This window comes from Hirundo rustica, chromosome 35, assembly GCF_015227805.2.
Source record: "Hirundo rustica isolate bHirRus1 chromosome 35, bHirRus1.pri.v3, whole genome shotgun sequence".
Lineage (NCBI taxonomy): Eukaryota > Metazoa > Chordata > Aves > Passeriformes > Hirundinidae > Hirundo > Hirundo rustica.
Window position 1 is genome coordinate 480,386 of NC_053484.1, and position 26,392 is coordinate 506,777.

Here is a 26,392-nt window from a genome sequence, read left to right on the forward strand (position 1 = left end):
GCCGCAGTGAAGCAGCCACGGAGCATCCTCCGGCCGCACCGGGGGGAACCGGGCATCTCCCCCCCGCGCCGCCCCGCACCTGGTAGCTGAGGATGCCATCGGGCTCGTTGCTGCCGGCGGGCATGGCTGGGCCGGGGGCCCGGGCACCCCCCCGGGGTGGGGGCCGCCGCCGGCTGCAGCCCCGGTGCCGCTCACACCGGCTCCAGCATCGCCCGGCGCCGGGGCCAAACCCCGCCCAGGGCCGGCGGGAGGAGGAGGAGGAGGAGGAAGGAGGAGGAGGGAGAGGCAGGCCCGGAGGGGGGGGCCGATGCCCGGCGGGTTTTCCTGTACCCCCTCCCCACCAAGGCACTGACCCCCTCCGCCTCCGAACTGCCCCCAGGGATGGCCCCGCCGCCCCCCAGCATCGCCCCCAGCTTCCCTCCGGCGCCTGCCCTCAGCTGACCCCCGGATCGCGCCCCGTTCCCGTCAGCGTTCCAGAGTCACCCCCGCTGTCCCCCCGATCCCCAGCATCACCCCAGTCCCCTCTGGCATCTCAGTGCCCCCTCTCCAGAGCCTTCGCCCACCCTCGGGCCCCTCAGCACCATCCTGATCCCCTCAGCATCATCCTGAACCCCCCAGCATCATCCTGAACCCCTCAGAACCATCCTGACCCCCCAGCACCATCCTGAACCCTCCAGCACCATCCTGAACCCCCCAGCATCATCCTGATCCCCCCAGCATCACCCTGATCCCCCCAGAATCATCCTGATCCCCCCAGCATCATCCTGATCCCTCCAGCATCACCCTGACCCCCCCAGCACCATCCTGAACCCCTCAGCACCATCCTGATCCCCTCAGCACCATCCTGAACCCCCCAGCATCATCCTGATCCCTCAGCACCATCCTGACCACTCCCAGCATCATCCTGATCCCCCCAGAATCATCCTGACCCCCCCACATCAGCCTGAACCCCTCAGCACAATCCTGAACCCCTCAGAACCATCCTGAACCCCCCCGGACCATCCTGAACCCCTCAGCATCATCCTGATCCCCCTCGCATCGTCCTGACCCCTCCAGCACCATCCTGAACCCCCCAGCACCATCCTGAACCCCCCAGCACCATTCTGATCCCTCCAGGATCATCCTGAACCCCCCAGCACCATCCTGACCCCCCCACATCCCCCCGACCCTGTTTCAGCACCGTCCCCTGACCCCCCCCCAGATCCTCTCCAGTGTCCCCCCAAATCCCCTCAGAACCCCCCAGCTCCTCTCCAGCTTCCTCCAGCGGCACCCCAAATCCCCCTCCACCTCCAGCACCATCCCGAAGCCCCCAGACCCATCTTGTTCCCCCCCTGACCCCTCCCAGCTCACTCTCATCCCCTCGGGAATCCCCCAAACCCCAAAACCTCCCCCTCAGCGCCCCCGTGTCCCCTCCTGGCCTCTTCCACCACCTCCCACCCCCCCTTTTCCCCCCGGCTGAGGCCAAGCCCGACCCTTTGCTCCCCAAAATTCCCTTTGTCCGAGCAGGAAAGGCTCAGAGATTTGGGAGGCTCGAGCTGCCACCTAAAACCCTTCCAAAAACGACATTTGGAAGCCGCCGAGTCGCTCGGACACGCGCTTTTTGGGTTTTTTTAATCCCATTTTCCACTCTGCCTCCTCGAGCTGGTGTCCAAACACAACGGGATCACGGAACATTTCCCTTCCCTTAACGAGGGATGAAAAGCACGGGGCAGTTATTAATTAACAGAGGCATTAATGACTTCCCATCCTAGCTGGTGGCACAGATGGGCTCCTGCTGCAGATGGGGGGAGAGACGATCCCCCCACGCCTCATTTCCCATGACAATTCCCAGGAGATTTGGGACAACCGCAGCACTCAGAGTGGTTTTTCCTTGGAGAAATGCCGTTCCTGGGCAGGAAATTTCCCTTTTTTTTTTTCCTCACTCTCCCGTCAGAGCCATGAAACCCTGCCCTGCCCCACCCTCGTTTCTTTTGTCTCCTCTGAAAATGTGGCCCCAAAGGAGCCGGAATATTGGAATTTGGGGGTGTTGTTTGGGCACAGATTAATGCCCCGAGCTCCGTGTCAGGACACACCCAGCACCCGGGCAGCCTCCTCCTCCTCCCACAGCCCAGACCCTGAGTTAGAAACCCTCAAAAATAAGAATTTTCCACCCAAAATCCCGTTTCCGGCCGCATTTTTTTGCTGCCGTGGTTTCCCCAGCAGCCTTATCACCAGCCTGGAAAACTTATCCCCGAGTTCTCCCGGCACAGGCTTCACCCAATCCTGATTTTCCCAACTTCTCCTGACGGGAATCTGCCCTCACCCCGCTCCTGCCTTTCCCAAAACGACTCCCACCCACCTGGAGCCCAACCTGGCCCCACCAACCGCACCCCACCCACGGGCCCCACCAGCACCCTGCAATTAAAGTTATTTCGGGGACGGAGCCACGTTCGTGCCCTGGAAAGGGCTGGATCCGAAAAGGAAGTTTCCTATCCCTGGGGAACAACCTGGGAGCGGGGGGGATTAATTACCCCCACAGCTAAAAACGTCCTCGAGAGAGGCCAGGACTGTGGAGCCGCCCCTCCCTGCCCACCAGGGATGGAAGATCGGCGCAAAAATCCCCTCGTGGCTCGCCCCAAACGCTCCCGGGGGGATTTTCCACAGGGTTTCGGGCATGGCAGAGCCTCGCCAGCCCCACGCCAGGGGTTTCGGGTCTTGGCAAAAACCGTCTGCGCTCCCGCTTCGGGGATTCAGTGTGCCGGGTGAGGAGAGCTCCGCTGGATTCCAGCTCCGGAGATTCGTGCCAGTCATCGGGGATGGATCGACGGGGTTGGGTCTGCAGCTTCCGGGGATTCCCCTGGGGAATGAGGGTTTGTCCCCTGAGAGGAGAATAAAACCCTATCAAATAACCCCAATTGATTTGAGGAGGAAAAACAGGACGAATTCTCGGAGCAGGAGATGGTGGCGGGAAAGTTTGTTGTGATGTGGAGAAAACCTGGAGAAAATCCCAAGGAAACCCGGAGAAAATCCCAAGGAAACCCGGAGAAAACCCATTTTCAGTAAAATAAAGGCCCGGTTCTACCCGGGGCTGGAAGCAGCTCCAATATCCACAGGGATGGAGAATCCAAGGTCAAAGCTGCTGACCCAGAGAAAGAAACTGCAGGATTTGTCTTGGAAATTGGTTCCAGGGACCCTGGGGACACGCGGAGGTTTGTCATGAATAAATCCATTAATGTGGCTCTGTTTTGGGGGAGAAGCTTCCCCCCTGACTTATCTGTGCTGTCAAGGAGATGTTGGAGCTGGAGATCCCAATGATTCCTAATCTCTGGAATTAGAGGAGAACCCGGCTCTCCATTTCAACGCAAGTTTCCTCAAACAGGAGATGCCAAATCCGCTCTGGGAGAAACTTGCAAGACCGAAAAGCCTGAGATGAGATTTTTCCGAGAGAAAAAAGGGATTTGGAGCTGCTGCTGTGGGCCTCAATTTCCCCACTGCTGCAGTGAATTTGGGAAACGCATTGGATGCCACTGGATGTGCTATAAAACACTCAAATTGCTGTTAATGGATTAAAATAATTCTCAGCGACCCCGAAAACCTTGAGATTCTCCCACCCAACCTTCCAAGCTCCTAGCAAAAGCCAATGTGTCCTCCCAAACATCCCTAACTATTTATGGAAGATTCATTCCCACTCAGGCAAAGAAAAATGTTGAGGAATTCCCTTTTCCCAGGAGCTGCAGCTCCCCCTCACACCTCCAGCCCCCGGGATGGGATCGATATCCACGGAGATCAACAACCCAAAACACTCCCGGGGCGATCCAAATCCGGGAGCTCATTCCTCATGGAGAAGGACGAGGAACGTGGAAAGTGCTCCCAACCCACACCAGCAGCAGGATCCCAGAATCCACACCAGCCACAGAATCCCAGGACTGCAGGAGCCCTTCGAGGCCACCAAGCCCAACTTGGGAACGCGCAGAATCCATCCCATGGGTCGAAGTGCAAACCCACGGATTTCCCGTCGGGAAGACGACTCCTACTCCAGTCGGGCCAAAACGCGGTTCAGATATTCCGCGTGTCCTGCTGCGTCCGAGGGGAAAATCTCCCGGCACAGGTCGCAGGCCGGAGCGGCCCCGCAGGTGGGGCCGGTCCCAGGCGTCTCCTCCTCCAGCGCCCAGCCCGGAGTCCAGCACGTCTGCGAGGAAAAGAGGGATTTGGGAACACCGAGACCCCCAGGAGTGCCCTGGGCCTGAAGCCTGGCTTCCACCTTCCTGTGCCCAGAAACCGCTGGGCTGGAGCTCGAGCTGCCCCTCGCCTCATCCTCCACAAATCCCACTGGACAATCCCGAGTCTCCCCCGGCGCTTCCCGCGAGCCAAACCAGGAGGAAAATCGGCTTTGAGCAGCGAACGGGAGCACATTTGTCACCTGTCCCTGTGCCATTGTCACTGGAGTGCTGAGAGGGCCCCCGGGGCCTCCGCAGACACGGCCCCACTTCCCCCTTCTCCTTTAGAATTCCCTCCCAAACACAACCCAAAATCGGGAGTTATCCCCGGGAATACCCAGCCCCTGAAGCCCTGAAAGAATTTTCATTCTTAAATTTTTAAGAATTTTTTTTTTTTTTTCATTTAGGAAAAGGAATGGGAGAAGACGGGTTTGGCATCCCAGGGAGCCTGGGTGGGAAGGGCGGGGTTGGGGTGAAGGTTCACCAGGAGGATTGAGGGGGATAGAGCTCGGGGAGGTCTGTAGGAATCACTTCAGAATGATGGGAACCCCTTGGAAATGGGTTTTGGGGTGTGGAGGTCAGAGGGAATGAAGGAAACACTTTAGAGCTGTTTTAACTGGAAGATTCAGAGGAGGTGGAGCGAGCTTTTCCCCCAAGGGGTCCTCCAAGCCTCTGTGAGGATCACGGGGGGGACCTCAGGGGCTTTCCTGTACCCAACTCCCCTGGGAACAGGAAAATTGGGCGCCCAGAGGTTTTTAAGGCAATAATCCCACTCTGGCACACTTCCCGTGTGTCCAGGGCTGGTGGAGAGGAAGGTGAGGGACCTCAGGGGCTTTCCTGTACCAAACTTCCCTGGGAACAGGAAAATTGGGTGCCCAGAGGTATTTTAAGGCAATAATCCCACTCTGGTACACTTCCCGTGTGTCCAGGGCTGGTGGAGAGGAAGGTGAAGCATCCCTGATCCCAAATTCCTCACCCACCTCCCAAATTACCTTCACAGGCCCTCGGATCTCCACCAGAGCCTCCCCAGGCAGAACCACGTCCCTGGGAGCATCTTCTTTCTCAGGTGCTTCCGGGAGATCCAGAAGCTTCAGGAAGGAGCCCCCAGCCCCCGGATTCAGTGTCTCCAGCTCCCGGGGGCCGCAGGGAGCTCTTCCCCCGTCCCAGGGGACAGGGAGGAGCCAGGTCCTCATCCAGGTGGGCACATCCCCATCGGGGCCGCCGAAAGCGGCGGCTCCTCCGGCTCCAGCGCCGTTCCCAGGGCTCGGGGGGAAGCTGCTGGCGGCCCGGGGCTGTCCCATGGGGCAGGCAGAACCCCGCAGGTGGGGTGTGGAGGATGCCGGAGCCTCTGGGTGCTTTTGGCGGCTCTCAGGTGTCCTTTGCCCGTCCCCTGTCGCCGCATCCTCCGTGCACTGGATAGGCAGCGACTCCGGGATGTCTTTGGGGGAGAGCAGAGCAGAGGGGTCATCCCTGGGAATTCCAAGGGTTTGGGGTTGTTTTTTTTTACCTTCCCATTGCTCCGTTTTCCTGCTGGGTTTGGGGAACCCCTGGGCTGTCTGTCCCCTATGGAGCCTGGGCCAGCACAGAAAGGGCACTGAGGACAACCAGGGCGGGCTGAGGGAGCCCGGGACATCCCTGCGTCCCCAAGCTCCAGGTTCATCCCAGGAAAAGCTTTGGTTTAAGTCCTGGAAGGACGCAGGTGGAAAGGAGGGAGCCCCAGGGCAGGGAGGCTGCAGCTTCCCAGCACGGCTTTGTCCAAACCGATCCCTCCTGGCCACAGAATCCCCGTTTTAGGGCTGGGAAAATGCTGCCAGACCCCGTGGGAGTGATGTGAGAGGAGTACGGAGAGGGGGGAATCCTTGGAAAACCGGAGGGTTTCCGGGTGTTTTCCGGGCTGTAGATCCTCCCCCACCCCTCCAGGTGTTGGCCCCAGGACCAGGAGCGCCCCTGAGCAGCGAGACCCAAAAACCACGATGGGCTCAAGGCGGGTTCCTGCTCAAAGCTCCTTCACCTGAGCAGAGGAACTTCCTGAGGGCACCGGGATAAAACTGGGAACGACCCAAACGTGCACTCTGGGCACCCCGCAGGCCCCACTCACCCAGCACCGGTCCCTTCCTGGCCTTCAGCCGCTGGAGGAGCCTGGCCTGCTCCGAGCACAGCTCCTGCAGCCTGGCCACCTCGCCCCGGAGCTGCAGGAACACCTCCTCCATCTCCGCCACGCCCGGGCAGGGCGGAGGACGGGGAACGGCCGCCTGGTGACAGCAACAATCGTCACGTTAAATCGTCACGTTAATCATCGCCCGCTGATGATTGGCGCGGTCCAAAGGCAGGGAGGAGCTGCCAGGGTGGGATGGGGAGGATCAGGTGCCTCGAGATCCCGGGTGCTGCGTCCCAGAGAAGCGTTCCCAGTTCTCCCATAATTTGTACAGGAAAAAAAAAAAAAGAGATGAGGGAAGAGGTTCTTCCTAAGAGGAGCCAAGCTGGGCTCCTCCACGTCTCCCCCACAGCTCCAAAAAACTCAAAAATCCCATTTAACAACAACAAAAAAAAATCTACCTGGGAAAAGTTGTGTTTCCAACCAAAGGATCGACTTTTCTGGGCACGAGAGCAAAAAACTCCCTATTCCAAACCCACCCAAGGAATGATGTCCATGGGTGGGGACACAATTCCCCTGGGTTTTTGAGCTGCTCAGCCTCTTGTCCTCCCAAAAAAAAAAACCCCAGGAAGCACCACCCAGCTTCAATTAACCAAATATTGGCATTACGGAGGAAAATTGCGTTCCCCGCATCCTCCTCCTTTTGCCAGCTGTATTATGGATTGAACTCCCCGGTTTTCCCACCTTGCACCAACCACTGCCGGGCGAAAAGACAACAAATAAACCCAAAGCCGGGCACAAATCCTCGAACCATCTGCAAAGGGGGAATCCGAAAGGTTCCAATTAGCATAAATATGCAAATCAGCCTGGCTTCCTGTCAGCTCCTCCAGGTTCGCTGCCGCTCGGCGCTGGAAGTTTCAGCTCAGCGTTAAATTTGAGCTCTGGCTCAAATTAGGGGTTTGGCCGGAGGGTTGGATGGAGCCGCCTCCGGCGCTGTGGATTCCCGGGGAGGGATGAAGGGCAGAATTCCCGAGGGAAATGCACCTGGAGCAAGGAAAACCTCCCAGGCCGTGGTAAGGCTCGCTCCCAGCGCAGGGAATTGCGGCGCTCGCCCCTCACCCAGGGGTAATTTCACCCCAATTTTGGCTCTTCGGGCTCCTCTGCTCCTTAAAAGTAAACATTTTTCACCGCCCTCCAGGCAGCCGACTCCAGCTCTAATTGGAGCTTTGTTTTGCATGCGAGCTGGCTATAAAGGCGCTAATTAATTATTAATTGGAGTGTGACACGGAGCCGCCGCTCCCTAACAAGCCCGGGAAGATTTTGTGGTGGATTTCTTTCCATCCCTGCTGGGGGTTTTTTTTCGGGTCTCAGCTCCTTCCCATTTCCCCCGGACTCGGCGCCCACCAGGACGAAGCTGCGGGAGACCTTTTAATCTCCCAAACTGCAATTAAAAGCAGCAATTTGCGAAGGATAAAACTCCCGTTTTCGGGGTTGGCAGAGCGGCTCCGAGGGGCAGAACCCGGCAGGGGGGGGGAACGAGGTGCCCCAAATCCCATCCCCACCACCCAGCCCTGCGCGGACCCCAAAATTTTTGTATTTTCCCCCCAAAAAGCGACTCACCGTGGTGGGGAGCGTGGGGGCCCGGCCCGGCGGCCGCGGTGACGCCGAGCTGCGAGCGGCAGCAAATTTGGGGGGGAGGGAATTTCCCTCTCGGGTTTTGAGCGAAGAGCGAAACCTCCGAAGCAGGAAACGAAAGGGGCGAGAGCGACGCCTTCGAAATGAACTCAGAAAAACCCCGGGGAAGGCGATGGAGGCCCCGGGGGGCTCCTGGGGGCCGAGGGTTGGCTCCCGCCGCTGCCTCAGTTTCCCCTCACGCTTCATTCCGGCTCATTAGCGCTTTAATTCGGGGCTGATGGGTGTTTGTGCCCCGGAGACCTCATCCCCTGTAAACCAGTTAATATTCCAGCTAATATCCCAATAATCCCGATTAATCCTCGCTCTGCTCCGGCTCAAATCTCCCAAATCCTCCGCGCGGAGCCAGAGGAAAATCCTCAGCTGGGTGCTGGAGCCCGTCCGAGGCCATCCTGCTTCGCCCAGCATGACCAGTGCCGGGCCCTTACTGGTCCCAGTACACCGGGGCTCACACCCCGTGACCCCCCATAGGTCCCCGTGGTTCCCAGTGTCCCCAGTATCCGTCCTTTACTGGTCCCAGCACACCGGGGCTCACACCCTGTGACCCCCCATAGGTCCCCATGGTTCCCAGTGTCCCCAGTATCCGTCCTTTACTGGTCCCAGCACACCGGGGCTCACACCCTGTGACCCCCCATAGGTCCCCGTGGTTCCCAGTGTCCCCAGTATCCGTCCTTTACTGGTCCCAGCACACCTGGGGTCCTACCCATGCCGCTCCCAGTGTTCCCAGTGCCAGTCCCTTACTGGTCCCTGTCACAGCCCCTCCATTTCAGGTGGCCCCAGGACCGGGCGTTATTCCCAGGACGGGCGAGCAGCTCCGGGACCCAGAGTTTTCCTCTGACAGATCCTTCTCGAACCCGGCGTTTTCCCTGGCAGATCCCTCCAGGATCCGGAGTTTTCCCCTGACCGATCCCTCCAGGATCCGGAGTTTTCCCTGGCAGATCCCTCCAGGATCCGGAGTTTTCCCCTGAGAGATCCCTCCAGGATCCGGAGTTTTCCCTGGCAGAACCCTCCAGGACCCCAGAGTTTTCCCCTGGCAGATCCCTCCAGACCCCAGACCTTTTCCCCTGGCAGATCCCTTCTGAATGCAGAATTTTCCCTGGCAGATCCCTCCCGGACCCGGAGTTTTCCCCTGGCAGATCCCTCCAGGATCCGGAGTTTTCCCCTGGCAGATCCCTCCAGGATCCGGAGTTTTCCCTTGACAGATCCCTCCAGGATCCGGAGTTTTCCCTGGCAGAACCCTCCAGACCCCAGAGTTTTTCCCCTGTCAGATCCCTCTAGGACCCCAGAATTTTCCCCTGGCAGATCCCTCCCGGACCCGGAGTTTTTCCCGGGCCGGGCGGTTTCAGGGCCGCGGCCCCGCCCCGTGCACCTGCCCCGGGGGGCGGGGCACAGCGGACAGGTAACGCAGGTGGCCCCGCCCCACCCGGACGCACCTGCGGCCCCGCAGCCGCTGTGGAGCCGGGGAGAGAGGGGACGTGACGGGGGTCGCGCCGCTGAGCCCCCTCTGCTCTCAGCGGCTCTGGGGGTCCCCGTGCCGAGCTCCTGCCGGGAAAAGGGGGCCCCGCTCCAGGGAAAGGGGCTCCGGTGGTTCCGGGGTCGCGGTGCGGCGCCCCCCCCCTCTGCGGTAAGGGGGTCTGGGGGTCGCGGTGTGAAGTCCCTGCCTCAGGGGAGGGGTCCGGGGATCTCGGTGGTCCCAGTGCGGAGCCTCCCACCGCGGTGAGGGGGTCTGGAGGTGCTGGTGTGGACCCCCCTTTCACGACAGGGGAGAGGGGAGGGTCCCGGTGAGGAGCCTCGGCCCGGGGGAAGGGGGAGCGGGGTGGTCCTGGTGGGGGTCTGGAGCGCTCGGGGGTCCCGTTGCGGGGTCCCTTTTGTGGAAGGGGGTTCAGGTGGTCCTGGGCTGGAGCCCCCCGGGCCGGGGGTCCGGATGAAGCCCCCGGAGGAGCCCAGCGGCGCCGGGGGCTGTGGCAGTTCCGAGCAGGGCACTGGGGGGACCCGGCCCCCGTCACCCCCACGGGGCAGAGACCCTCACACCCCCCCCCCAGCTCCGGGCGTTCCCATCCCACCACGCCCGGAGCGCGTCCGGGACCCCCCGAGCTCATCCCGAGGGATGCGAGCGGCCCCCGCACGGGGGGACCGCGGCGGGATCCCGCTCCCTGTGAGCTCGCACCCCTGGCACTGCCCAGCACGTCCAGCTCCTCCCACCGGGACGGAATCCCACCGGGAACAATCCCGCTTCCCACTCTCGGCTTTTCCCAGCCCCTGCCCCTCCCGGTGTCATCGTGGCTCGCTGCCACGTGGAGCCGGTGGCCGCCTCGCCCGCGGCAGTGTCGGTGTCAATTCGCTTGTATTTTGTTTATTTTCCCTTTTTTCCCCGCCACGACTCTGTCTCTCTTTCCGCCTCTTCCCGCCATCCCTCCCTCCCACATCACGGGGGATGCTCCCGGAATTCCCACCGAGCCCCTTTTCCCCCTTTTCCTGCCCTCAGGAAGCTCCGTTGGGCCATTTTGATGTTGTTTTCCCAGGGCCCAGCCCTGTCGCAGCACGGGATTTTCGGGATGGGCCGGGTGGGATGGAGCAGGAACCCCCCCGGGAATTTGCAGGGTGGGGAGCGCAGGTGCACCGGGAGCTCTGCGCCAAACCCCCCCCCCCGAGTCATTCGGGGGGCTGAGGATATTTTTATTTATATTTTATTTGCATTTTTTGGCCCTTTTGGGGAAGGGTTTGAGGAGAGGATTGCACAACGCGCGCCCCGCCCCGCACACCTGAGTGTCCCTCCGGGGTTAATTAGCACCGACGCCTAACGAGCTTCGTTAGCAACGTGGCAGGAAGGAAGCTCGGAGGGTTGTGGGCTTGATGGAAACGGGGTTTGTTTTGTTTCTCCCCCAAATCCGTTGCTTTTTCCCCTCCACTCTCCTCGCACGGCAGCGCCGCGCGGTGAAAACCTCGGCGCTCGGGGGCTGCCTGGCTCAGCTTCGGGCAGGAATTCCCAGGAAATGGCAGGAAACACCGGGGGGCTGAGGGGGGTTTTTTTTTTCCCCCCCCCGATTCTGCTGGATGGGGCCGGGCGCCCTTGGCAGTGAAGCGTGGTCCAGCTTTGATCCCGCGGCGCTCAAAGCGGGGACCCCGGGGACCCCTCCTCCTCCTCCTCCTCCTCCTCCTCCTCCTCCTCCTCCCCAGCCCAAACTTCCTCGCCCTTGAAGTTGTGGCAGGTGCCCTTCCCCGCCCCGTTCTCAAGAGAATGAAAAGAAAAGGGGGAAAAAGGAATCGAGGGAAGGGAGGGGGGACACCCCGAAGTGGAGGAGGAGGAGATGGCGGTGAATGGATCCCGCCGGGCTCCTCCATGCTCCGGCGGCCGCGGCTCTACAAAGAGAACCCGCGGGAAGTTTGAGGGTGGTGGGGAGCTCCGAGCCCCCGGAGGATCCCGGGGCAAGTTCGGGAGCTGCACCGGACACGGCCCCGGACACGGAACTCGCTGCTCCGACTCAGCCCAGCCCGGAGCGCCGCACGGTCTGCTCGAGTTTTCCTTCGCAGGCAGGAAAATGCCCAGGAAAAAAAAAACCTTTTGGCGAATATTTTGGCCTTTTTTTGGCTCTGTTTTAACTTCAGCGTGCAAGGGGCAGTGGCGGGGGGAGGCTCAGCCCCAGAAGAAACTTTTGGGGGGCCCCATGTGAGGTGGTGGGGGGTGACGCATCCTCCGGTATTTATTAACCCGCACTTTTCCCGGTGTTTTCATTTTGGGATGGATTTAGGGGCTGGAAGGGCTGGGGGAAGGAACGACTTTTACAGGTGTCGCTTGTGCCCAACTTTATATTAATATATTGCTAATATTACATCGCTATATTAACATATTACTAAAATGATATTGCGATGTTGATATGTTAATGCGTTACTAAAATTACTTTAATATGTCAGTGTATTAATGTGTTCTACTGCTGTTGTATAATTACGTTATTATTTGTTATTAGCCTGGGCTAGTGGGAGGTTCCCTGCCCGTGGCAGGGGGTTGGACTGGATGATCTTTAACAAAAGTATTCCATGAGTTGATTATATTTTGTATCTTTTGTTTTGGGTGCAATATCAATTATTTTAAATGTTATATCTTCAGTGCAGCATTTCTCTTTTGACATCAAGGGGATGCACCCGGGGCTCATCCAGCCCGGGAATTGACGGCGGGTGTTTCTCCTTCCCCCAGGTCACCGGAGCCGCGCAGGACACCGTGATGCACCCTGAACCCCCACACCCCTGAATCCCCCAACCCCGCCGGGTTCCTCCAGAAACCCCCCCGAAACCACAAAATGAGGCTTTTCCGCCGCCGCTACAGCCCCTTGAAGGTGGCCTTGGCTGGCGCCGTCTTCGTCCTCTTCCTCTTCATCCTCCAGAAGGACGTGGGGAGCAAGGAGCCGGGCGAGGAGCCGTGGCTGCGGAACATCGTGCAGGGCAAGGGCCAGGTGCTGGACCTGATGCTGGGCGCCGTGCGGGACCTGCGGGATTCGATGCCGCGGCTGCAGATCGGAGCTCCGGAGCCTCCGCCGGAGCCGCTGCCCAGCGCCCGCTCCTGCCTGCCCGGCGCCTACACCGCGGCCGAGCTGCGGCCGCTGATGGAGAGACCCCCGCAGGACCCCGCCAGCCCCGGGGCGGACGGAAAAGCCTTCAAGAAGGATCGCTGGACTCCCGAGGAGACGAAGGAGAAGGAGCGGGGCTATGAGAAGCATTGCTTCAACGCCTTCGCCAGCGACCGCATCTCGCTGCAGCGGGCGCTGGGCCCCGACAGCCGCCCCCCCGAGTGAGAGCGGGGCGCAAAACCCACCGGGGCCGCTTGCTGCCTCAAAAACGGGCACTTCTTTATTCAGAAATGGGCTCTTGTTCCCTTTAGAAATGGCCACTTGATCCCTCAAAAACGGGCACTTACTTAATTTAAAAACGGCCCTTTGCTGCCTCAAAACCGGGCACTTGCCTCTTCAAAAATGGGCACTTATTTATTTAAAAATGGGCTCTTGTTCCCTTTAAAAATGACCCCTTGATCCTTCAAAAATGGGCACTTATTTTTTCAAGACCGGCCCCTTGCTCCCTCAAAAACAGCCCCTTGCAGCCTCAGAAATGGGCACTTATTTATTTAAAAACTGCCCCTTGCTCCCCCAAAAACGGGCACTTATTTATTTAAAAATGGGCTCTTGTTCCCTTTAAAAATGACCCCTTGATCCCTCAAAAATGGGCACTTATTTATTCAAGAACGGCCCCTTGCTCCCCCAAAAACGGGCACTTATTTATTTAAAAATGGGCTCTTGTTCCCTTTAAAAACGCCTCCTTGCTCCCTCAAAAACGGCCGCTTACTCCCTCAAATTTCAGAGGAAATTAAAGCAGACTGGGGGCCAGGATCTCACCCAGCACTGGCCTGGGGGTTGAATGGAGACAGAGGTGGGGGGAAAAAAAAAAAAAAATTATTATTTTTCCCTAATTTTGGCCCCTTGGGGGCGGGTTCAACGGCAGCAGGCTCTTTGTGCCTCCCTGTACCTGCTCGGCGGCTCCGGCGCCTCCCCGCCTTTCCCTCCCCTCCCTCCTTTATTCCAGCGGCTCCAGCGGTCAGACTTTTTCTTTTCTTAGCCGAGTGGAACAGCCTCGGACCCCGCTGGGGCGAGGGGGAGGGAAAACGGGGGAACTCCGGAGATTTCCCCGCCTGCCCTCGGATTAAAGCGGGGCCCTGCCCGCGCCGGGGGTGGGATGGAGGAGACACGGGGCTGGGGGCGGGGGGGGAATTCGGGATGGAAAAAAGCCTTGAAAGGGACGGAGGAATCCAGCCCCCCGCGCTGGCAGGCGATTATCCGTGCTTAGCAGGTGTAGCGGCGACAAAGGCGGGGGACACGGAGGCCGGGAGCGGGACTCACTCAACCAAAATCAATGGGAATCAAAGCAGGGATGAGCCCGGAGGGGCCAGAGCGGCTCCCCCGCTGTGGGGTTGGATATCGGGGGCTCACTCCAGTCGTGCCTTCTCCCCCCTCAATTCTGTCCCCCAGGTGCATCGACCAGAAGTTCAAGCGCTGCCCTCCCCTCCCCACCACCAGCGTGGTCATCGTGTTCCACAACGAGGCCTGGTCCACCCTGCTGCGGACCGTCTACAGCGTCCTGCACTCGTCCCCGGCTCGGCTGCTCCGGGAGGTCATCCTGGTGGACGATGCCAGCACGGACGGTGGGTGGGGGACACGGGGAGCAGAGAGATGTGGGGACCATGGCAGGATGTGGGGCCAGAGGGATGCAGAGACCATAGCGGGATGTGGGGCCAGAGGGAGGTAGGACAAGCTGTGGAGGGATGTGGGGCCAGAGGGATGCAGGAGCTGTGGGATGTGGGGCCAGAGGGATGCAGAGACCATAGTGGGATGTGGGGCCAGAGGGAGGTAGGACAAGCTGTGGAGGGATGTGGGGCCAGAGGGATGCAGGAGCTGTGGAGGGATGTGGGGCCAGAGAGATGCAGGGCCCATGGCGGGATGTGGGGCCAGAGGGATGCAGGAGCTGCAGGAAGGAGCTCAGAGGGATGCAGGAGCCATGCGGGACGTGGATGCCAGAGGGAGGTAGGACAAGCTGTGGAGGGATGTGGGGCCAGAGGGATGCAGGAGCCATGAGGGATCTGTGAGGGGATCCGGGGACCAGAGAGGGAGGCAGGATCCACGGCAGGATGCGGGATCAGCAGGATGCAGGGGGTGCCGAGCCCCGCTCGGAGCCTCTCGGAGAAGCGGCTGATGCTCCAGCATCCCCGGATCTCCCAGCAGCCGCTCCCCCTCTCACATCCACCCCGCAGCCCCCCTGGGATTTTCCCTTCCCCGCACCGCTGTTAACCCAGCCCTGGGGACAAACCGGCTGCCCCACAACCCTCCACCCTCAGCCAGCTGCAACCCTGGTTAATTACACCCAGAGCTAATTAGCGCAGGGTTCACTGTCGGGGCGCTGGGAGGAGCAGACTCTGCCCTCGTCCCAGATAAATTCTCCCTTCCCACCCACGGGCTCCCCAGGAGCAGGAACCTTGCGGCGCCCCAGGGCTTCATTGCCCCAGAGCTCCACTCCTGCTGTGGCTGGACGTGGGCTGGACTCGGGTCCCCTCCCCAGGACGTTTTTCTGGGGGTCCCAGCCCTCACTCGGCCGTTCCCAGCTTCTGGCTTGGCTGTGTCTGCCAAGAACCCCCGGGTTCCTCTGGTGACCCCGCGTCCGCTGTCCCCTCCCTCAGTGACAGCTTGGGCCTGGTGACACTTCAGGCACAGGGGTGTGACCTCCTCACCCTGCCGGTCTCCAGCCCCTCTCCAGAGAGGGATTAGATGGGAGGGGGCTTAGACCCTTATAGAACTCCTTTTCTTTAGCCAAAAATACCCTTGGGTTTGGGAGAGAGGCTCGAGTGCCCCTGAACCCAAACACAACTGCAGAGCCCGAGAGGGATGGAATGGGAAGGGTTGGTGGGAAAGGCTGGGATGGGGATGGGATGGGTTGGGTTGGTGGGATGGGGATGGGTTGGGTTGGGTTGGTAGGGTGGGATGGGTGGATGGGATGGGTTGGGTTGGTGGGATGGGTTGGGATGGGGATGGGATGCATTGGGTTGAGGATGGGACGGGTTGGGGTGGATTGATGAGATGTGGTGGGATGGGTTGATGAGATGGGATGGGATAGGTTGGGATGGGGATGGGATATGTCGGGGTGAGATGGGGATGGGATGGGTTGGGTTGGTGGAATGGGGATTGGATGCTTTGGGTTGAGGATGGGATACGTTGGGGTGGGATGGGTTGGGGTGGGATGGGTTGGTGGGATAGGTTGGGATGGGGATGGGATGTGTTGGGTTGGTGGGATGGGAATTGGATGGGATGGGTTGGGGTGGATTGATGAGATGTGGTGGGATGGGTTGATGAGATGGATCGGGACGGTGGGATGGGATAGGTTGGGATGGGGATGGGATATGTCGGGGTGAGATGGGGATGGGATGGGTTGGTGGGGTGGGATGGGTGGATGGGATGGGTTGAGATGGGTTGGTGGGATGGGGATTGGATGCTTTGGGTTGAGGATGGGATACGTTGGGGTGGGATGGGTTGGGGTGGGATGGGATACGTTGGGTTGAGGATGGGATGGGTTGGGGTGGATTGATGAGATGTGGTGGGATGGGTTGATGAGATGGATCGGGACGGTGGGATGGGATAGGTTGGGATGGGTTGGTGGGTTGGGATGGGATGGAACGGGTGGATGGGATGGGATGCATTGAGTTGAGGATGGGATGTGTTGGGGTGGGATGGAATGTGTTGATGGGATAGGTTGGGATGGGTGGATGGGATGGGATGTGTTGGGATGGGTGGATGGGATGGAACAGGTTGATGAGATGTGCTGGGATGCTTTGGGTTGGTGGGGTGGGTTGGGATGGGGTGGAATGGGGGTGAATGGGGTGGGTTGGGCTGGGTTGATGGGATGTGTTGGGATGGGTGGATGGGATGGGATAGAACAGGTTGATGGGATGTGTAGGGATGGGTGGATGGATTGGGATGGGATGGAACAGGTTGATGAGATGTGATGGGATGGGTTGGGCTGGGTTGATGGGATGTGTTGGGATGGGTTGTTGGGTTAGGATGGAACAGGTTGATGGGATGGGTGGATGGGATGGGTTGGTGTGTTGGGTTGGGATGGAACAGGTTGATGGGATGGGTTGGGCTCAGTGGATGGGTTGATGGGATGCAGGGACCAGCACCTGCCCCTCTGATGGCTCCGATGCCCTTCCCGCCCGCAGAGTACCTGAAGGAGGAGCTGGATCGCTACGTGGAGCAGCTGCAGATCGTGCGCGTGGTGCGGCAGCGGGAGCGCAAGGGGCTCATCACGGCGCGGCTGCTGGGGGCCAGCGTGGCCAGCGGCGAGGTGCTGACCTTCCTGGACGCGCACTGTGAGTGCCCGCCCCGTGACACCCGCGGGTGCCGCCGGCGCCGCCGGCCCCGCTCCGACCCTGCCCCGTGTCCCAGGCGAGTGCTTCCACGGATGGCTGGAGCCGCTCCTGTCGCGCATCGCCGAGGAGCCCACGGCCGTGGTGAGCCCCGACATCGCCACCATCGACCTCAACACCTTCGAGTTCTCCAAGCCCGTCCAGAACGGGAAGCAGCACAGCCGGGGCAACTTCGACTGGAGCCTGACTTTCGGCTGGGAGGTCGTTCCCGCGCGGGAGAGGCAGCGCAGGAAGGATGAGACCTTCCCCATCAAGTAAGCCCAGCACGGAGCTCCTCCATGCAGCTGGGTTTGCTCTTTTTTTCCAACCAGTTGGTGTTTTCCATGGTTTTGGTGCCTCCTGGGATTCTTGGCGTGCGGGATCTTGGGGGGGTTTGTGCCCGGCCACGGTCGGAGCTGTGGGGGCGGTGGAGGACAAACCTCACCTGGGGCTCGGGGAACGCGGGGCCACAACGGATCTTGGAATGGCCTCCGGCAGGGTCGCCCGTTAAGGATTTAATGATTTAATTGCCGTCTGCACCTTCTCACTCTCGGACACCCAGAGGCACAGGAGTCACCTGCGGATCAGGCTGCACCAAAATCCCTCCCTTTATCCCTCTGCCTCACGTGCAGAGAGAGCCGGAGTGGCTTTCCCACCTCTCCGGGATAAGCCGGGCGCTCCCGCTGGGAGACACCGGACACCCCGCCTGGCGCCGTCCCCGCCCGTGCCGCGGGGCTGGCTTTGTGCGCGGGTCACCTGGGAGACGCTCCTGTCCCCATAAAGGCCCCTTTCACCTCCAGCCAGGCGCTTGGCTCCCGGCGGCGCCTCGTCTCCAGCAGCTCAGCGAATCCTTCGGGGTTTATTATTTTCCCTGAATAAAAGCGAGGTTCTGTCCCAGCCTCGGAGAGAAAAGATTAAGGGAAGCGGGAGGAGGGGTTGGGGCGCCAGGCTCCGGCCTGCCCCTCTTTTTGGCAGCGGGTTTTTGGTGACAATGTCTTCTTTTCGCTTTGAATCCAGCCAGCAGCGAGGCCCCTCCGTGTCACGCTGTCACCTCTGTCCCCTCCCAGCCAGCCAGGCCCCGCCTGTCCACCAAAGCCACCACAGCTGGATGTGGGGGGGACTCTGATTTTGAGGCCGTGATGCCCCAAAACTCAAATTTCTGCTCTTTTTATTCGTGTTTTCCCCCCTTCTTTGCCCCCCGCAGGTCCCCGACCTTCGCAGGAGGCCTCTTTGCCATCTCCAGGTCCTACTTCGAGCACATCGGCTCCTACGACGACCAGATGGAGATCTGGGGGGGCGAGAACGTGGAAATGTCCTTCAGGGTAAGGACGGGGGGGGGGGGTCACCTGCAAAGGGCACCTCCAGGGAGCTCCCAGCTGGGGGGCCCGGGGACTGGACCCCCCCCACCTCAGGTGTGGCTTCCCCGCAGGTGTGGCAGTGCGGGGGCCAGGTCGAGATCATCCCCTGCTCCGTGGTGGGCCACGTGTTCCGCTCCAAGAGCCCGCACACCTTCCCCAAGGGCACCCAGGTGATCTCCCGGAACCAGGTGCGCCTGGCCGAGGTCTGGATGGACGAGTACAAGGAGATCTTCTACCGCCGGAACCAGCAAGCCTCCCAGATGGCCAGAGAGGTACTGGACACGCTGGACACTGCTGCTGGGAGGGCTGGTCCTGCTGGGAGCCCCGCCTGAGCAGGGTGTGCGAACCCACACACAGGTGGACAGGAGCCAAACGCTTCTTGGTTTTCTTTCTCCCTCTGGCCAGAAGATTTCCTACTAGGAAAACATCGGGGTTTGCGAATTTGAGTTTTCTTGGTCGGTTGGTTTGGTGTTTGTTTTTTGCAACACCAGAACTTGGTGCTGAAACGTGTCCGAGCTTCTGGTGGAGCCTGTGGGTGCCTGCCAGGTGACCCCCCTTCAAATGTCTCGGCGCTGGTCACACCATGGGGGATGATGACAAAGCTGGGGTGACTCCCAGCTCCGACCCACAGCCCAGAAAGGGGTTTTGGGGGATTTTTCCCTGCTGTTTTCTGAAGGGAGTTTAATTTTCTCCCGTGGCTCCGTCGACAGAAGACGTTTGGTGACATCACAGAGCGGCGCAGGCTGCGGGAGCGGCTGCACTGCAGGAACTTCACCTGGTACCTGCAGAACGTCTACCCCGAGATGTTCGTGCCCGACCTGACCCCGACGTTCTACGGAGCGGTGAGTGCTGGGAGGGCCGGAGCACCCCGGGCTGGGAGCAGCAAACGGGGGAAGTGCCCCAGGGTTGGGGGGTTTGCATCAAATTGGGGCGGGGGGAGAGAGGGGGATTGGTGCTGCCACATCTGTCACCGGTCACTGAGGGTGTCACTGTGTGTGTCACCGGTCACTGTGTGTGTCACCGGTCACTGTGTGTGTCTGTCCCCTCTCACTCTGTCTGTCTGTCCCCTCTCACTCTGTCTGTCTGTCCCCTCTCACTCTGTCTGTCACCTCACCTGTCTCCTCTCACTGTGTCCGTCTGTCCCCTCTCACTGTGTCTGTCTGTCCCCTCTCACTGTGGGTGTCCGTCCCCTCTCACTGTGGGTGTCCGTCCCCTCTCACTCTGTCTGTCTGTCCCCTCTCACTGTGTCTGTCCGTCCCCTCTCACTGTGTCTGTCTGTCCCCTCTCACTCTGTCTGTCCGTCCCCTCTCACTGTGTCTGTCCGTCCCCTCTCACTGTGTCTGTCCGTCCCCTCTCACTCTATCTGTCCGTCCCCTCTCACTCTGTCTGTCCGTCCCCTCTCACAGTGTCTGTCTGTCCCCTCACCTGTCCCCTCTCACTCTGTCCGTCCCCTCTCACTGTGTCTGTCCATCCCCTCTCACTCTGTCTGTCTGTCCCCTCTCACTCTGTCTGTCCCCTCTCACTCTGTCTGTCTGTCCCCTCTCACTCTGTCCCCTCGCCTGTCCCCTCTCACTCTGTCTGTCTGTCCCCTCTCACTGTGTCCGTCTGTCCCCTCTCACTGTGTCCGTCTGTCCCCTCTCACTGTGTCCGTCCGTCCCCTCTCACTGTGTCTGTCTGTCCCCTCTCACTCTGTCTGTCTGTCCCCTCTCACTCTGTCTGTCCGTCCCCTCTCACTCTGTCTGTCCGTCCCCTCTCACTCTGTCTGTCCGTCCCCTCTCACTGTGTCTGTCCGTCCCCTCTCACTCTGTCTGTCCGTCCCCTCTCACTCTGTCTGTCCGTCCCCTCTCACTCTGTCTGTCCGTCCCCTCTCACTGTGTCTGTCCGTCCCCTCTCACTGTGTCTGTCCGTCCCCTCTCACTGTGTCTGTCCGTCCCCTCTCACTGTGTCTGTCCGTCCCCTCTCACTGTGTCTGTCCGTCCCCTCTCACTGTGTCTGTCCGTCCCCTCTCACTGTGTCTGTCCGTCCCCTCTCACCCTGTCTGTCCGTCCCCTCTCACCCTGTCTGTCCGTCCCCTCTCACCGTGTCTGTCCGTCCCCTCTCACCGTGTCTGTCCGTCCCCTCTCACCGTGTCTGTCCGTCCCCTCTCACCGTGTCTGTCCGTCCCCTCTCACTGTGTCTGTCCGTCCCCTCTCACTGTGTCTGTCCGTCCCCTCTCACTCTGTCTGTCCGTCCCCTCTCACTCTGTCTGTCCGTCCCCTCTCACTCTGTCTGTCCGTCCCCTCTCACTCTGTCTGTCCGTCCCCTCTCACTCTGTCTGTCCGTCCCCTCTCACCGTGTCTGTCCGTCCCCTCTCACCGTGTCTGTCTGTCCCCTCTCACCGTGTCTGTCTGTCCCCTCTCACTCTGTCTGTCTGTCCCCTCTCACTCTGTCTGTCTGTCCCCTCTCACTCTGTCTGTCTGTCCCCTCTCACTGTGTCCGTCTGTCCCCTCACCTGTCCCCTCTCACTCTGTCTGTCCGTCCCCTCTCACTCTGTCTGTCCGTCCCCTCTCACCGTGTCTGTCCGTCCCCTCTCACCGTGTCTGTCCGTCCCCTCTCACCGTGTCTGTCTGTCCCCTCTCACTCTGTCTGTCCCCTCTCACTCTGTCTGTCTGTCCCCTCACCTGTCCCCTCTCACTCTGTCCGTCCCCTCTCACTCTGTCTGTCCGTCCCCTCTCACTCTGTCCGTCCCCTCTCACTCTGTCTGTCACCTCACCTGTCCCCTCTCACTGTGTCTGTCCGTCCCCTCTCACTCTGTCTGTCCGTCCCCTCTCACTCTGTCTGTCTGTCCCCTCTCACTCTGTCTGTCCCCTCTCACTCTGTCTGTCTGTCCCCTCTCACTCTGTCCCCTCGCCTGTCCCCTCTCACTCTGTCTGTCTGTCCCCTCTCACTCTGTCCCCTCACCTGTCCCCTCTCACTCTGTCTGTCTGTCCCCTCTCACTCTGTCTGTCTGTCCCCTCTCACTCTGTCTGTCTGTCCCCTCTCACTCTGTCTGTCCCCTCTCACTCTGTCTGTCCCCTCTCACTCTGTCTGTCCCCTCTCACTCTGTCCGTCCCCTCTCACTCTGTCCGTCCCCTCTCACTCTGTCTGTCCATCCCCTCTCACTCTGTCACCTCACCTGTCCCCTCTCACTCTGTCTGTCTGTCCCCTCTCACTCTGTCCGTCCCCTCTCACTCTGTCTGTCACCTCACCTGTCCCCTCTCACTCTGTCTGTCCCCTCTCACTCTGTCCGTCCCCTCTCACTCTGTCTGTCCGTCCCCTCTCACTCTGTCTGTCCGTCCCCTCTCACTCTGTCTGTCCGTCCCCTCTCACTCTGTCTGTCCGTCCCCTCTCACTCTGTCCCCTCGCCTGTCGCCGGCCGTCGGGGCCGGTTTGGGCTCCAGCTGAGCTGGAATCCGGCAGAGCCGATCTGGGGTGAGTTCCAGGGTGGGGAACCCACAGGGATTTGGGTTCAACTCGGGGGAAGAGCTGAAAACTTCCTTGATCCCCAGGCACCATCCTGGCACAGGGAGAGATGGAAAAGCTGAGCTGGGGATGGGGTGTGGAGCTCCAGCTCCATCCCAAAGGAATCTGGGGCTGGGTGGGATGCAGGACCCCATCTCCAGCCCCCCATCCACAGGGTGTGGAGCTGGGCAGGATGTGGAGGGCTGGCTGTGTCCCCAGGGGAGCTGGGGACAGCAGGACACGGGGCTCGGGCAGCATCCCCAGGGGACTGAGGACAAGGCAGCCTGAGGGGCTCCTCCTTAGGGATGGAGCTGCCAGAAATCCCCTTCCCTCGAACTGGATCTTGAGCCTTCCCCTCCTCAGCCAGGGCCGTGTGACAGCAGCTGGCACGGCCCGGTGACGGCCCAGTGACAGCCAGGTGACACCTGGGCCGGGTGCCGGGTGCTGGCTCCCATCCAGCTTTTAGTTCACCTTTATTTCCTGAAACCTCGGCCCTGGCGCCTTTCCCTTTGCCCCGTGTGCCGCAGGCGATGGCTCGGGCGTTCCTCGTGTCCTGGAAAGGACACGGGACCCGGACTCGGCGCTGCGTGCCGGGATCGTGTTTGCGCAGCGATAACCCCGAGCCCTGCACAGCCTAACCCTCCGAGCCTTTCTTTCCTCGGCTCCCCCACCTTCTTCCTCACTCCTGCCCCTTTTTCCCCATTCCCTGTATTTTTCCCCTCCCTCCTCACCCCCGCTCCCCTCGCCTTCCCCCCGGTCCCTTGTTTCCTTCCCCCCGTCCCCTTTTTCCTTCCCCCCGTCCCCTTTTTCCTTCCCCCCGGTCCCTTGTTTCCTCCCCCCCCCGTCCCCTTTTTTCTCCCCCCCGGTCCCTTTTTCCTCCTCCTGGTCCCTTTTTTCCTCCTCCTGGTCCCTTTTTTCCTTCCCCCCCGGTCCCCTTTTTTCTCCCCACCGGTCCCTTTTTTCCTCCTCCTGGTCCCTTTTTTCCTCCTCCTGGTCCCTTTTTTCCTTCCCCCCATCCCTTTTCCCCTCTTTCCCTCCCTCCTTTCCCTCCCTCCTTTTCCCCCCTCCCAACTCCTCTCTTCCCCCCAACGCCGCAGATCAAAAACGAGGGCACCAAGAGCTGCCTGGACGTTGGGGAGAACAACCACGGTGGGAAACCTCTCATCATGTACCCCTGCCACGGGCTGGGGGGCAACCAGGTGGGTCCCCCAAACCCCCCTCGCATCATTTCCCGGTTTTTCCCCCGTGGGTTCAGCTCCGGGGCCGCGGCGGTGACAGCTCCGTTCTGCTCTTCCCGCAGTACTTCGAGTACACGAGCCAGCGGGAGCTGCGCCACAACATCGGCAAGGAGCTGTGCCTGCGGGCGGGCGCGGGCGCGGCCGAGCTGGGCGAGTGCCAGTTCCGAGGGAAGCCCGGCCGGGTGCCCGCCAGCGAGGAGTGGGACCTGGCGCAGGTGAGGAGAGCCCTGCGTCCCGGGAACCGCCCCTGGGCACGGCGGCATTGTGCCCGGTGACATCGTGCCCATCACGGTGACATCGTGCCTGTCACAGTGGCATCATGCCTGTCACGGTGGCATTGTGTTCGGTGGCATCGTGCCCGTCACGGTGGCATCGTGCCCGTCACAGTGACATCCTGCCTGTCACAGTGACATCGTGCCCGTCACGGTGACATCGTGCCCGGTGACATGGTGCCCGTCATGGTGACATGGTGCCCATCACGGCGGCATTGTACCCAGTGACACGGTGCCCAGTGACATCGTGCCCATCACGGTGGCATTGTGCCCGTCATGGCGGCATCGTGCCTGTCACGGTCGCATCGTGCCCTGTGACATCATGCTTGTCAGGGCGACATCGTGCCCGTCATGGTGACATCGTGCCCGTCATGGTGACATCGTGCCCGTCACGGTGACATCATGCCTGTCACAGTGACATCGTGCCTGTCACGGCGGCATCGTGCCCGGTGACATCGTGCCCGTCACGGCGGCATCATGCCCAGTGACATCATGCTTGTCACGGCGGCATCGTGCCTGGTGACATCGTGCCCGTCACGGTGACATCGTGCCTGTCACGGCGGCATCGTGCCCGGTGACATGGTGCCCGTCATGGTGACATGGTGTCTGTCACAGTGACATCGTGCCTGTCACAGTGGCATCGTACCCTGTGACATCGTGCCCAGTGACATCGTGCCCGTCACGGTGACATCGTGCCTGTCGCGGTGGCATCATGCCCGGTGACATCATGCTTGTCATGGCGGCATCGTGGCCGGTGACATCGTGCCTGTCACAGTGGCATCGTGCCCTGTGACATCATGCCCGTCATGGTGACATGGTGCCCGTCACGGCGGCATCGTGCCCTGTGACATCATGCCCGTCATGGTGACATGGTGCCCATCACAGCGGCATCGTGCCCGGTGACATTGTGCCCGTCACGGTGACACCGTGCCCGGTGACATCGTGCCTGTCACGGCGGCATCGTGCCTGGTGACATCGTGCCCGTCATGGTGACATGGTGCCCGTCACAGCGGCATCGTGCCCGGTGACATTGTGCCTGTCACGGTGGCATCGTGCCCTGTGACATGGTGCCCGTCACGGTGACATCGTGCCCAGTGACAGCGTGCCCATCACGGTGGCATCGTGCACGGTGACATCATGCCCGGTGACATCGTGCCCGTCACGGCGGCATCGTGCCTGGTGACATCGTGCCCGTCAGCGTGGCATTGTGCCCGGTGACACGGTGCCCAGTGACATCGTGCCCATCAGGGTGGCATCGTGCCCGGTGACACGGTGCCCGGTGCCATCGTGCCCGTCACCGTGCGGCCGCTCCGCCGCTGTTTCCCCTCGGTCGCAACCCGCGTTGTTTCTCGGCAGAACCGGCTGATCAAGAATTTGGCCTCGGGGATGTGTCTGACGGCTCGGGGGAAGCACCCGGCGCTGGCTCCCTGCGACCTCACGGACCCGCACCAGCTCTGGGCCTTCACCTAACAGGGAGCGGAGCCCCCGGCCACGCTCAGGAAACCAGGATCCAAGAAAAACCAGCCAAAAAACCTTATTTGTTCGCTTTAACTTAAGAAGTGAAAGCCTTAAACATATGCTGCATTTCGTGGTTGCCTTGAGCTGAATCCCGTCCCTCCGGGGGCCGGGGGCGCCCCACGGACCCCAAAATCGCAGCGGTGGTGGCGGGGACGTTTCTGAGGATGCTCCTGTGAAGCCGCTGCTCGTCCTCCCCATCCCGGCTCAGCCAGAGACTCTTCAGTTCGTATCGGGCATTAAAAACGTGGATGCGCCTCCCCTGATGTGGGATCCGGAGGAGGAGGAGGCTGGTGGCCGTGGGGCTTGGTGATCGTGGCTTGCGGTGGCCGCTGCCGGGCAATGGGAGAAGGTGGGATCTGTGCCTTAGGAATCATTTTTGGAGAGGGGAGGAACTTAGATTTTTGGTTTTTACTACTGTTGTTATTAAATGATGATGGCTCCTGGGTGCGATTTTCCCTGTGCTGAGCAGGAGGAGCTTTCCCTGGATGGCATCACTGAATCCGTCTGAAGAGGATCCCGGTGCCACCTCTCCTCCGTCACGGATTTTTTGTCTGGCCCAACTCCTGTAGCTGCCACTTCTGCTGCCATTTCATTCACAGTGGGGAGAAAATCCTCCTGGACGTGAGGTGAGGGGGGAGAACCTGTCCTAGACACACAGCCTCAAATAAAGAGATGATTTATTTTACACAAATCCTGGCTCTGGCTCTCCTGAGCTCATCACGCTCCGCTCACTTTACATCCCTCCCTCTTCTTGTTCTCGAAACTCCCTCGTTAGCTCGAGGCGAGCTCACAGCTCCGTGCGGCGCAGCTGGGGCTCAGCTGTGGGTCGCGCTGTCCCTGGCTGGGGTGGAGCTGTTGCTGCCGGCCCTCGCCGCCTGCCCTTGGTGCTGCTGGAACAAACGCGGGGTTATCTGGAGATGGTGCTCCGGTGAAATCTCGTGTTCCGCGCGGAGATAAGGGCAGAACTGCAGCAGGTGCTTTTGGCTGCCTTGGCTCCTGCTGCCCTGGCTGACCCCACGAGCCCCGTGATCCCAAACGCTCTTTGCCGCTGCCTGCGCCTCGAGGGCCAAGGCTCCCCCCCAAAACGGCCGCAGCAGTTTGGACTCCGAGGGGTGAAAACCGACAGCGTTTTGGCCAAAACCCCGGCGTTCCTTTCAAACCGTGTGGCTGCTGCGTTTGGCCCCGAGCCCCGGCCCCGCTGCAGCGCCGGCCGCGCCGGGGGCTCGGGGACGGGCTGAGGGTCGTGCCCCGTCGGTGCCCCCGCTGCCCCATCCCAGCGCCCCGCTCGGCGGTGGGATCGGCCTCGGGGAACCGCCGCACAACCCGAGGCCACGGAGCGCTGCAGCCGAGCCCCGCTCGGGCCGAGAGCGGGACAAAGCCGCGCCAGCGCTCCGGGCCGCGGGGACGGGAGGTGGCAGCGCCTCGGCGGGACGCGGAGCCCGGGGCCGCTCGGGCCGTCCCCGGGGTGCCCCCGGGCGCCGTGTGTGCTTTGGCACGGGGGCCAAGGCCGCGGCGGGGCCCCCGCCACCTGCCGCCCTTCCCGCGCCTCCTCCCGCCGCCCCGTTAAAGCGCCCGCGGGGCAGCGCCTCGGCCCCACCGCGGACACCGCGC

General features: G+C 61.0%; 3 protein-coding genes across 10 annotated transcripts in view; 1 reads left to right on the top strand and 2 right to left on the bottom strand.

The window, feature by feature from the left end:
• The window catches only part of SLC4A8 (solute carrier family 4 member 8), a 28,190-nt gene extending 27,976 nt beyond the window's left edge, over positions 1 to 214 (bottom strand). The window contains exon 1 of the mRNA XM_040088699.2: positions 80 to 214. Within this exon, the coding sequence (XP_039944633.1) occupies positions 80 to 124 (45 nt within the window). The 5' untranslated portion in view covers positions 125 to 214. The remainder of the gene's footprint in view (positions 1 to 79) is intronic.
• A 3,200-nt stretch (positions 215 to 3,414) lies between these two features.
• On the bottom strand, positions 3,415 to 8,971 carry LOC120764699 (uncharacterized). 7 transcript variants are annotated; one of them, XM_040088710.2, is made up of 5 exons: positions 7,912 to 8,041; positions 6,753 to 7,105; positions 6,295 to 6,607; positions 5,189 to 5,634; positions 3,415 to 4,168 (listed from the first exon to the last, which is right to left on the bottom strand). In XM_040088710.2, the coding sequence occupies exons 3-5, from the start codon at positions 6,404 to 6,406 to the stop codon at positions 4,010 to 4,012; spliced, it is 717 nt and encodes a 238-aa protein (XP_039944644.1). In that variant the 5' UTR covers positions 6,407 to 6,607; positions 6,753 to 7,105; positions 7,912 to 8,041; the 3' UTR covers positions 3,415 to 4,009. The 7 variants fall into 7 exon arrangements, with proteins under 7 accessions (XP_039944644.1, XP_039944641.1, XP_039944646.1 ...); XM_040088707.2 differs by lacking the exon at positions 7,912 to 8,041 and adding an exon at positions 7,336 to 7,490 and having other exon boundaries at positions 6,295 to 6,448; positions 7,036 to 7,105; XM_040088712.2 differs by lacking the exon at positions 7,912 to 8,041 and adding an exon at positions 7,336 to 7,490 and having other exon boundaries at positions 7,036 to 7,105.
• GALNT6 (polypeptide N-acetylgalactosaminyltransferase 6) lies at positions 7,148 to 25,588 on the top strand. Of its 2 annotated transcripts, none has more exons than XM_040088704.1 (11): positions 7,148 to 7,364; positions 12,176 to 12,766; positions 13,995 to 14,167; positions 16,730 to 16,879; positions 16,956 to 17,190; positions 18,120 to 18,237; positions 18,345 to 18,545; positions 18,984 to 19,115; positions 22,851 to 22,952; positions 23,054 to 23,206; positions 24,620 to 25,588. In XM_040088704.1, exons 2-11 carry the CDS (start codon positions 12,279 to 12,281, stop codon positions 24,731 to 24,733), a joined length of 1,866 nt encoding a protein of 621 aa, XP_039944638.1. In that variant the 5' UTR covers positions 7,148 to 7,364; positions 12,176 to 12,278; the 3' UTR covers positions 24,734 to 25,588. The 2 variants fall into 2 exon arrangements, with proteins under 2 accessions (XP_039944638.1, XP_039944637.1); XM_040088703.1 differs by lacking the exon at positions 7,148 to 7,364 and adding an exon at positions 9,434 to 9,607.
• Positions 25,589 to 26,392: the final 804 nt, after the last annotated feature.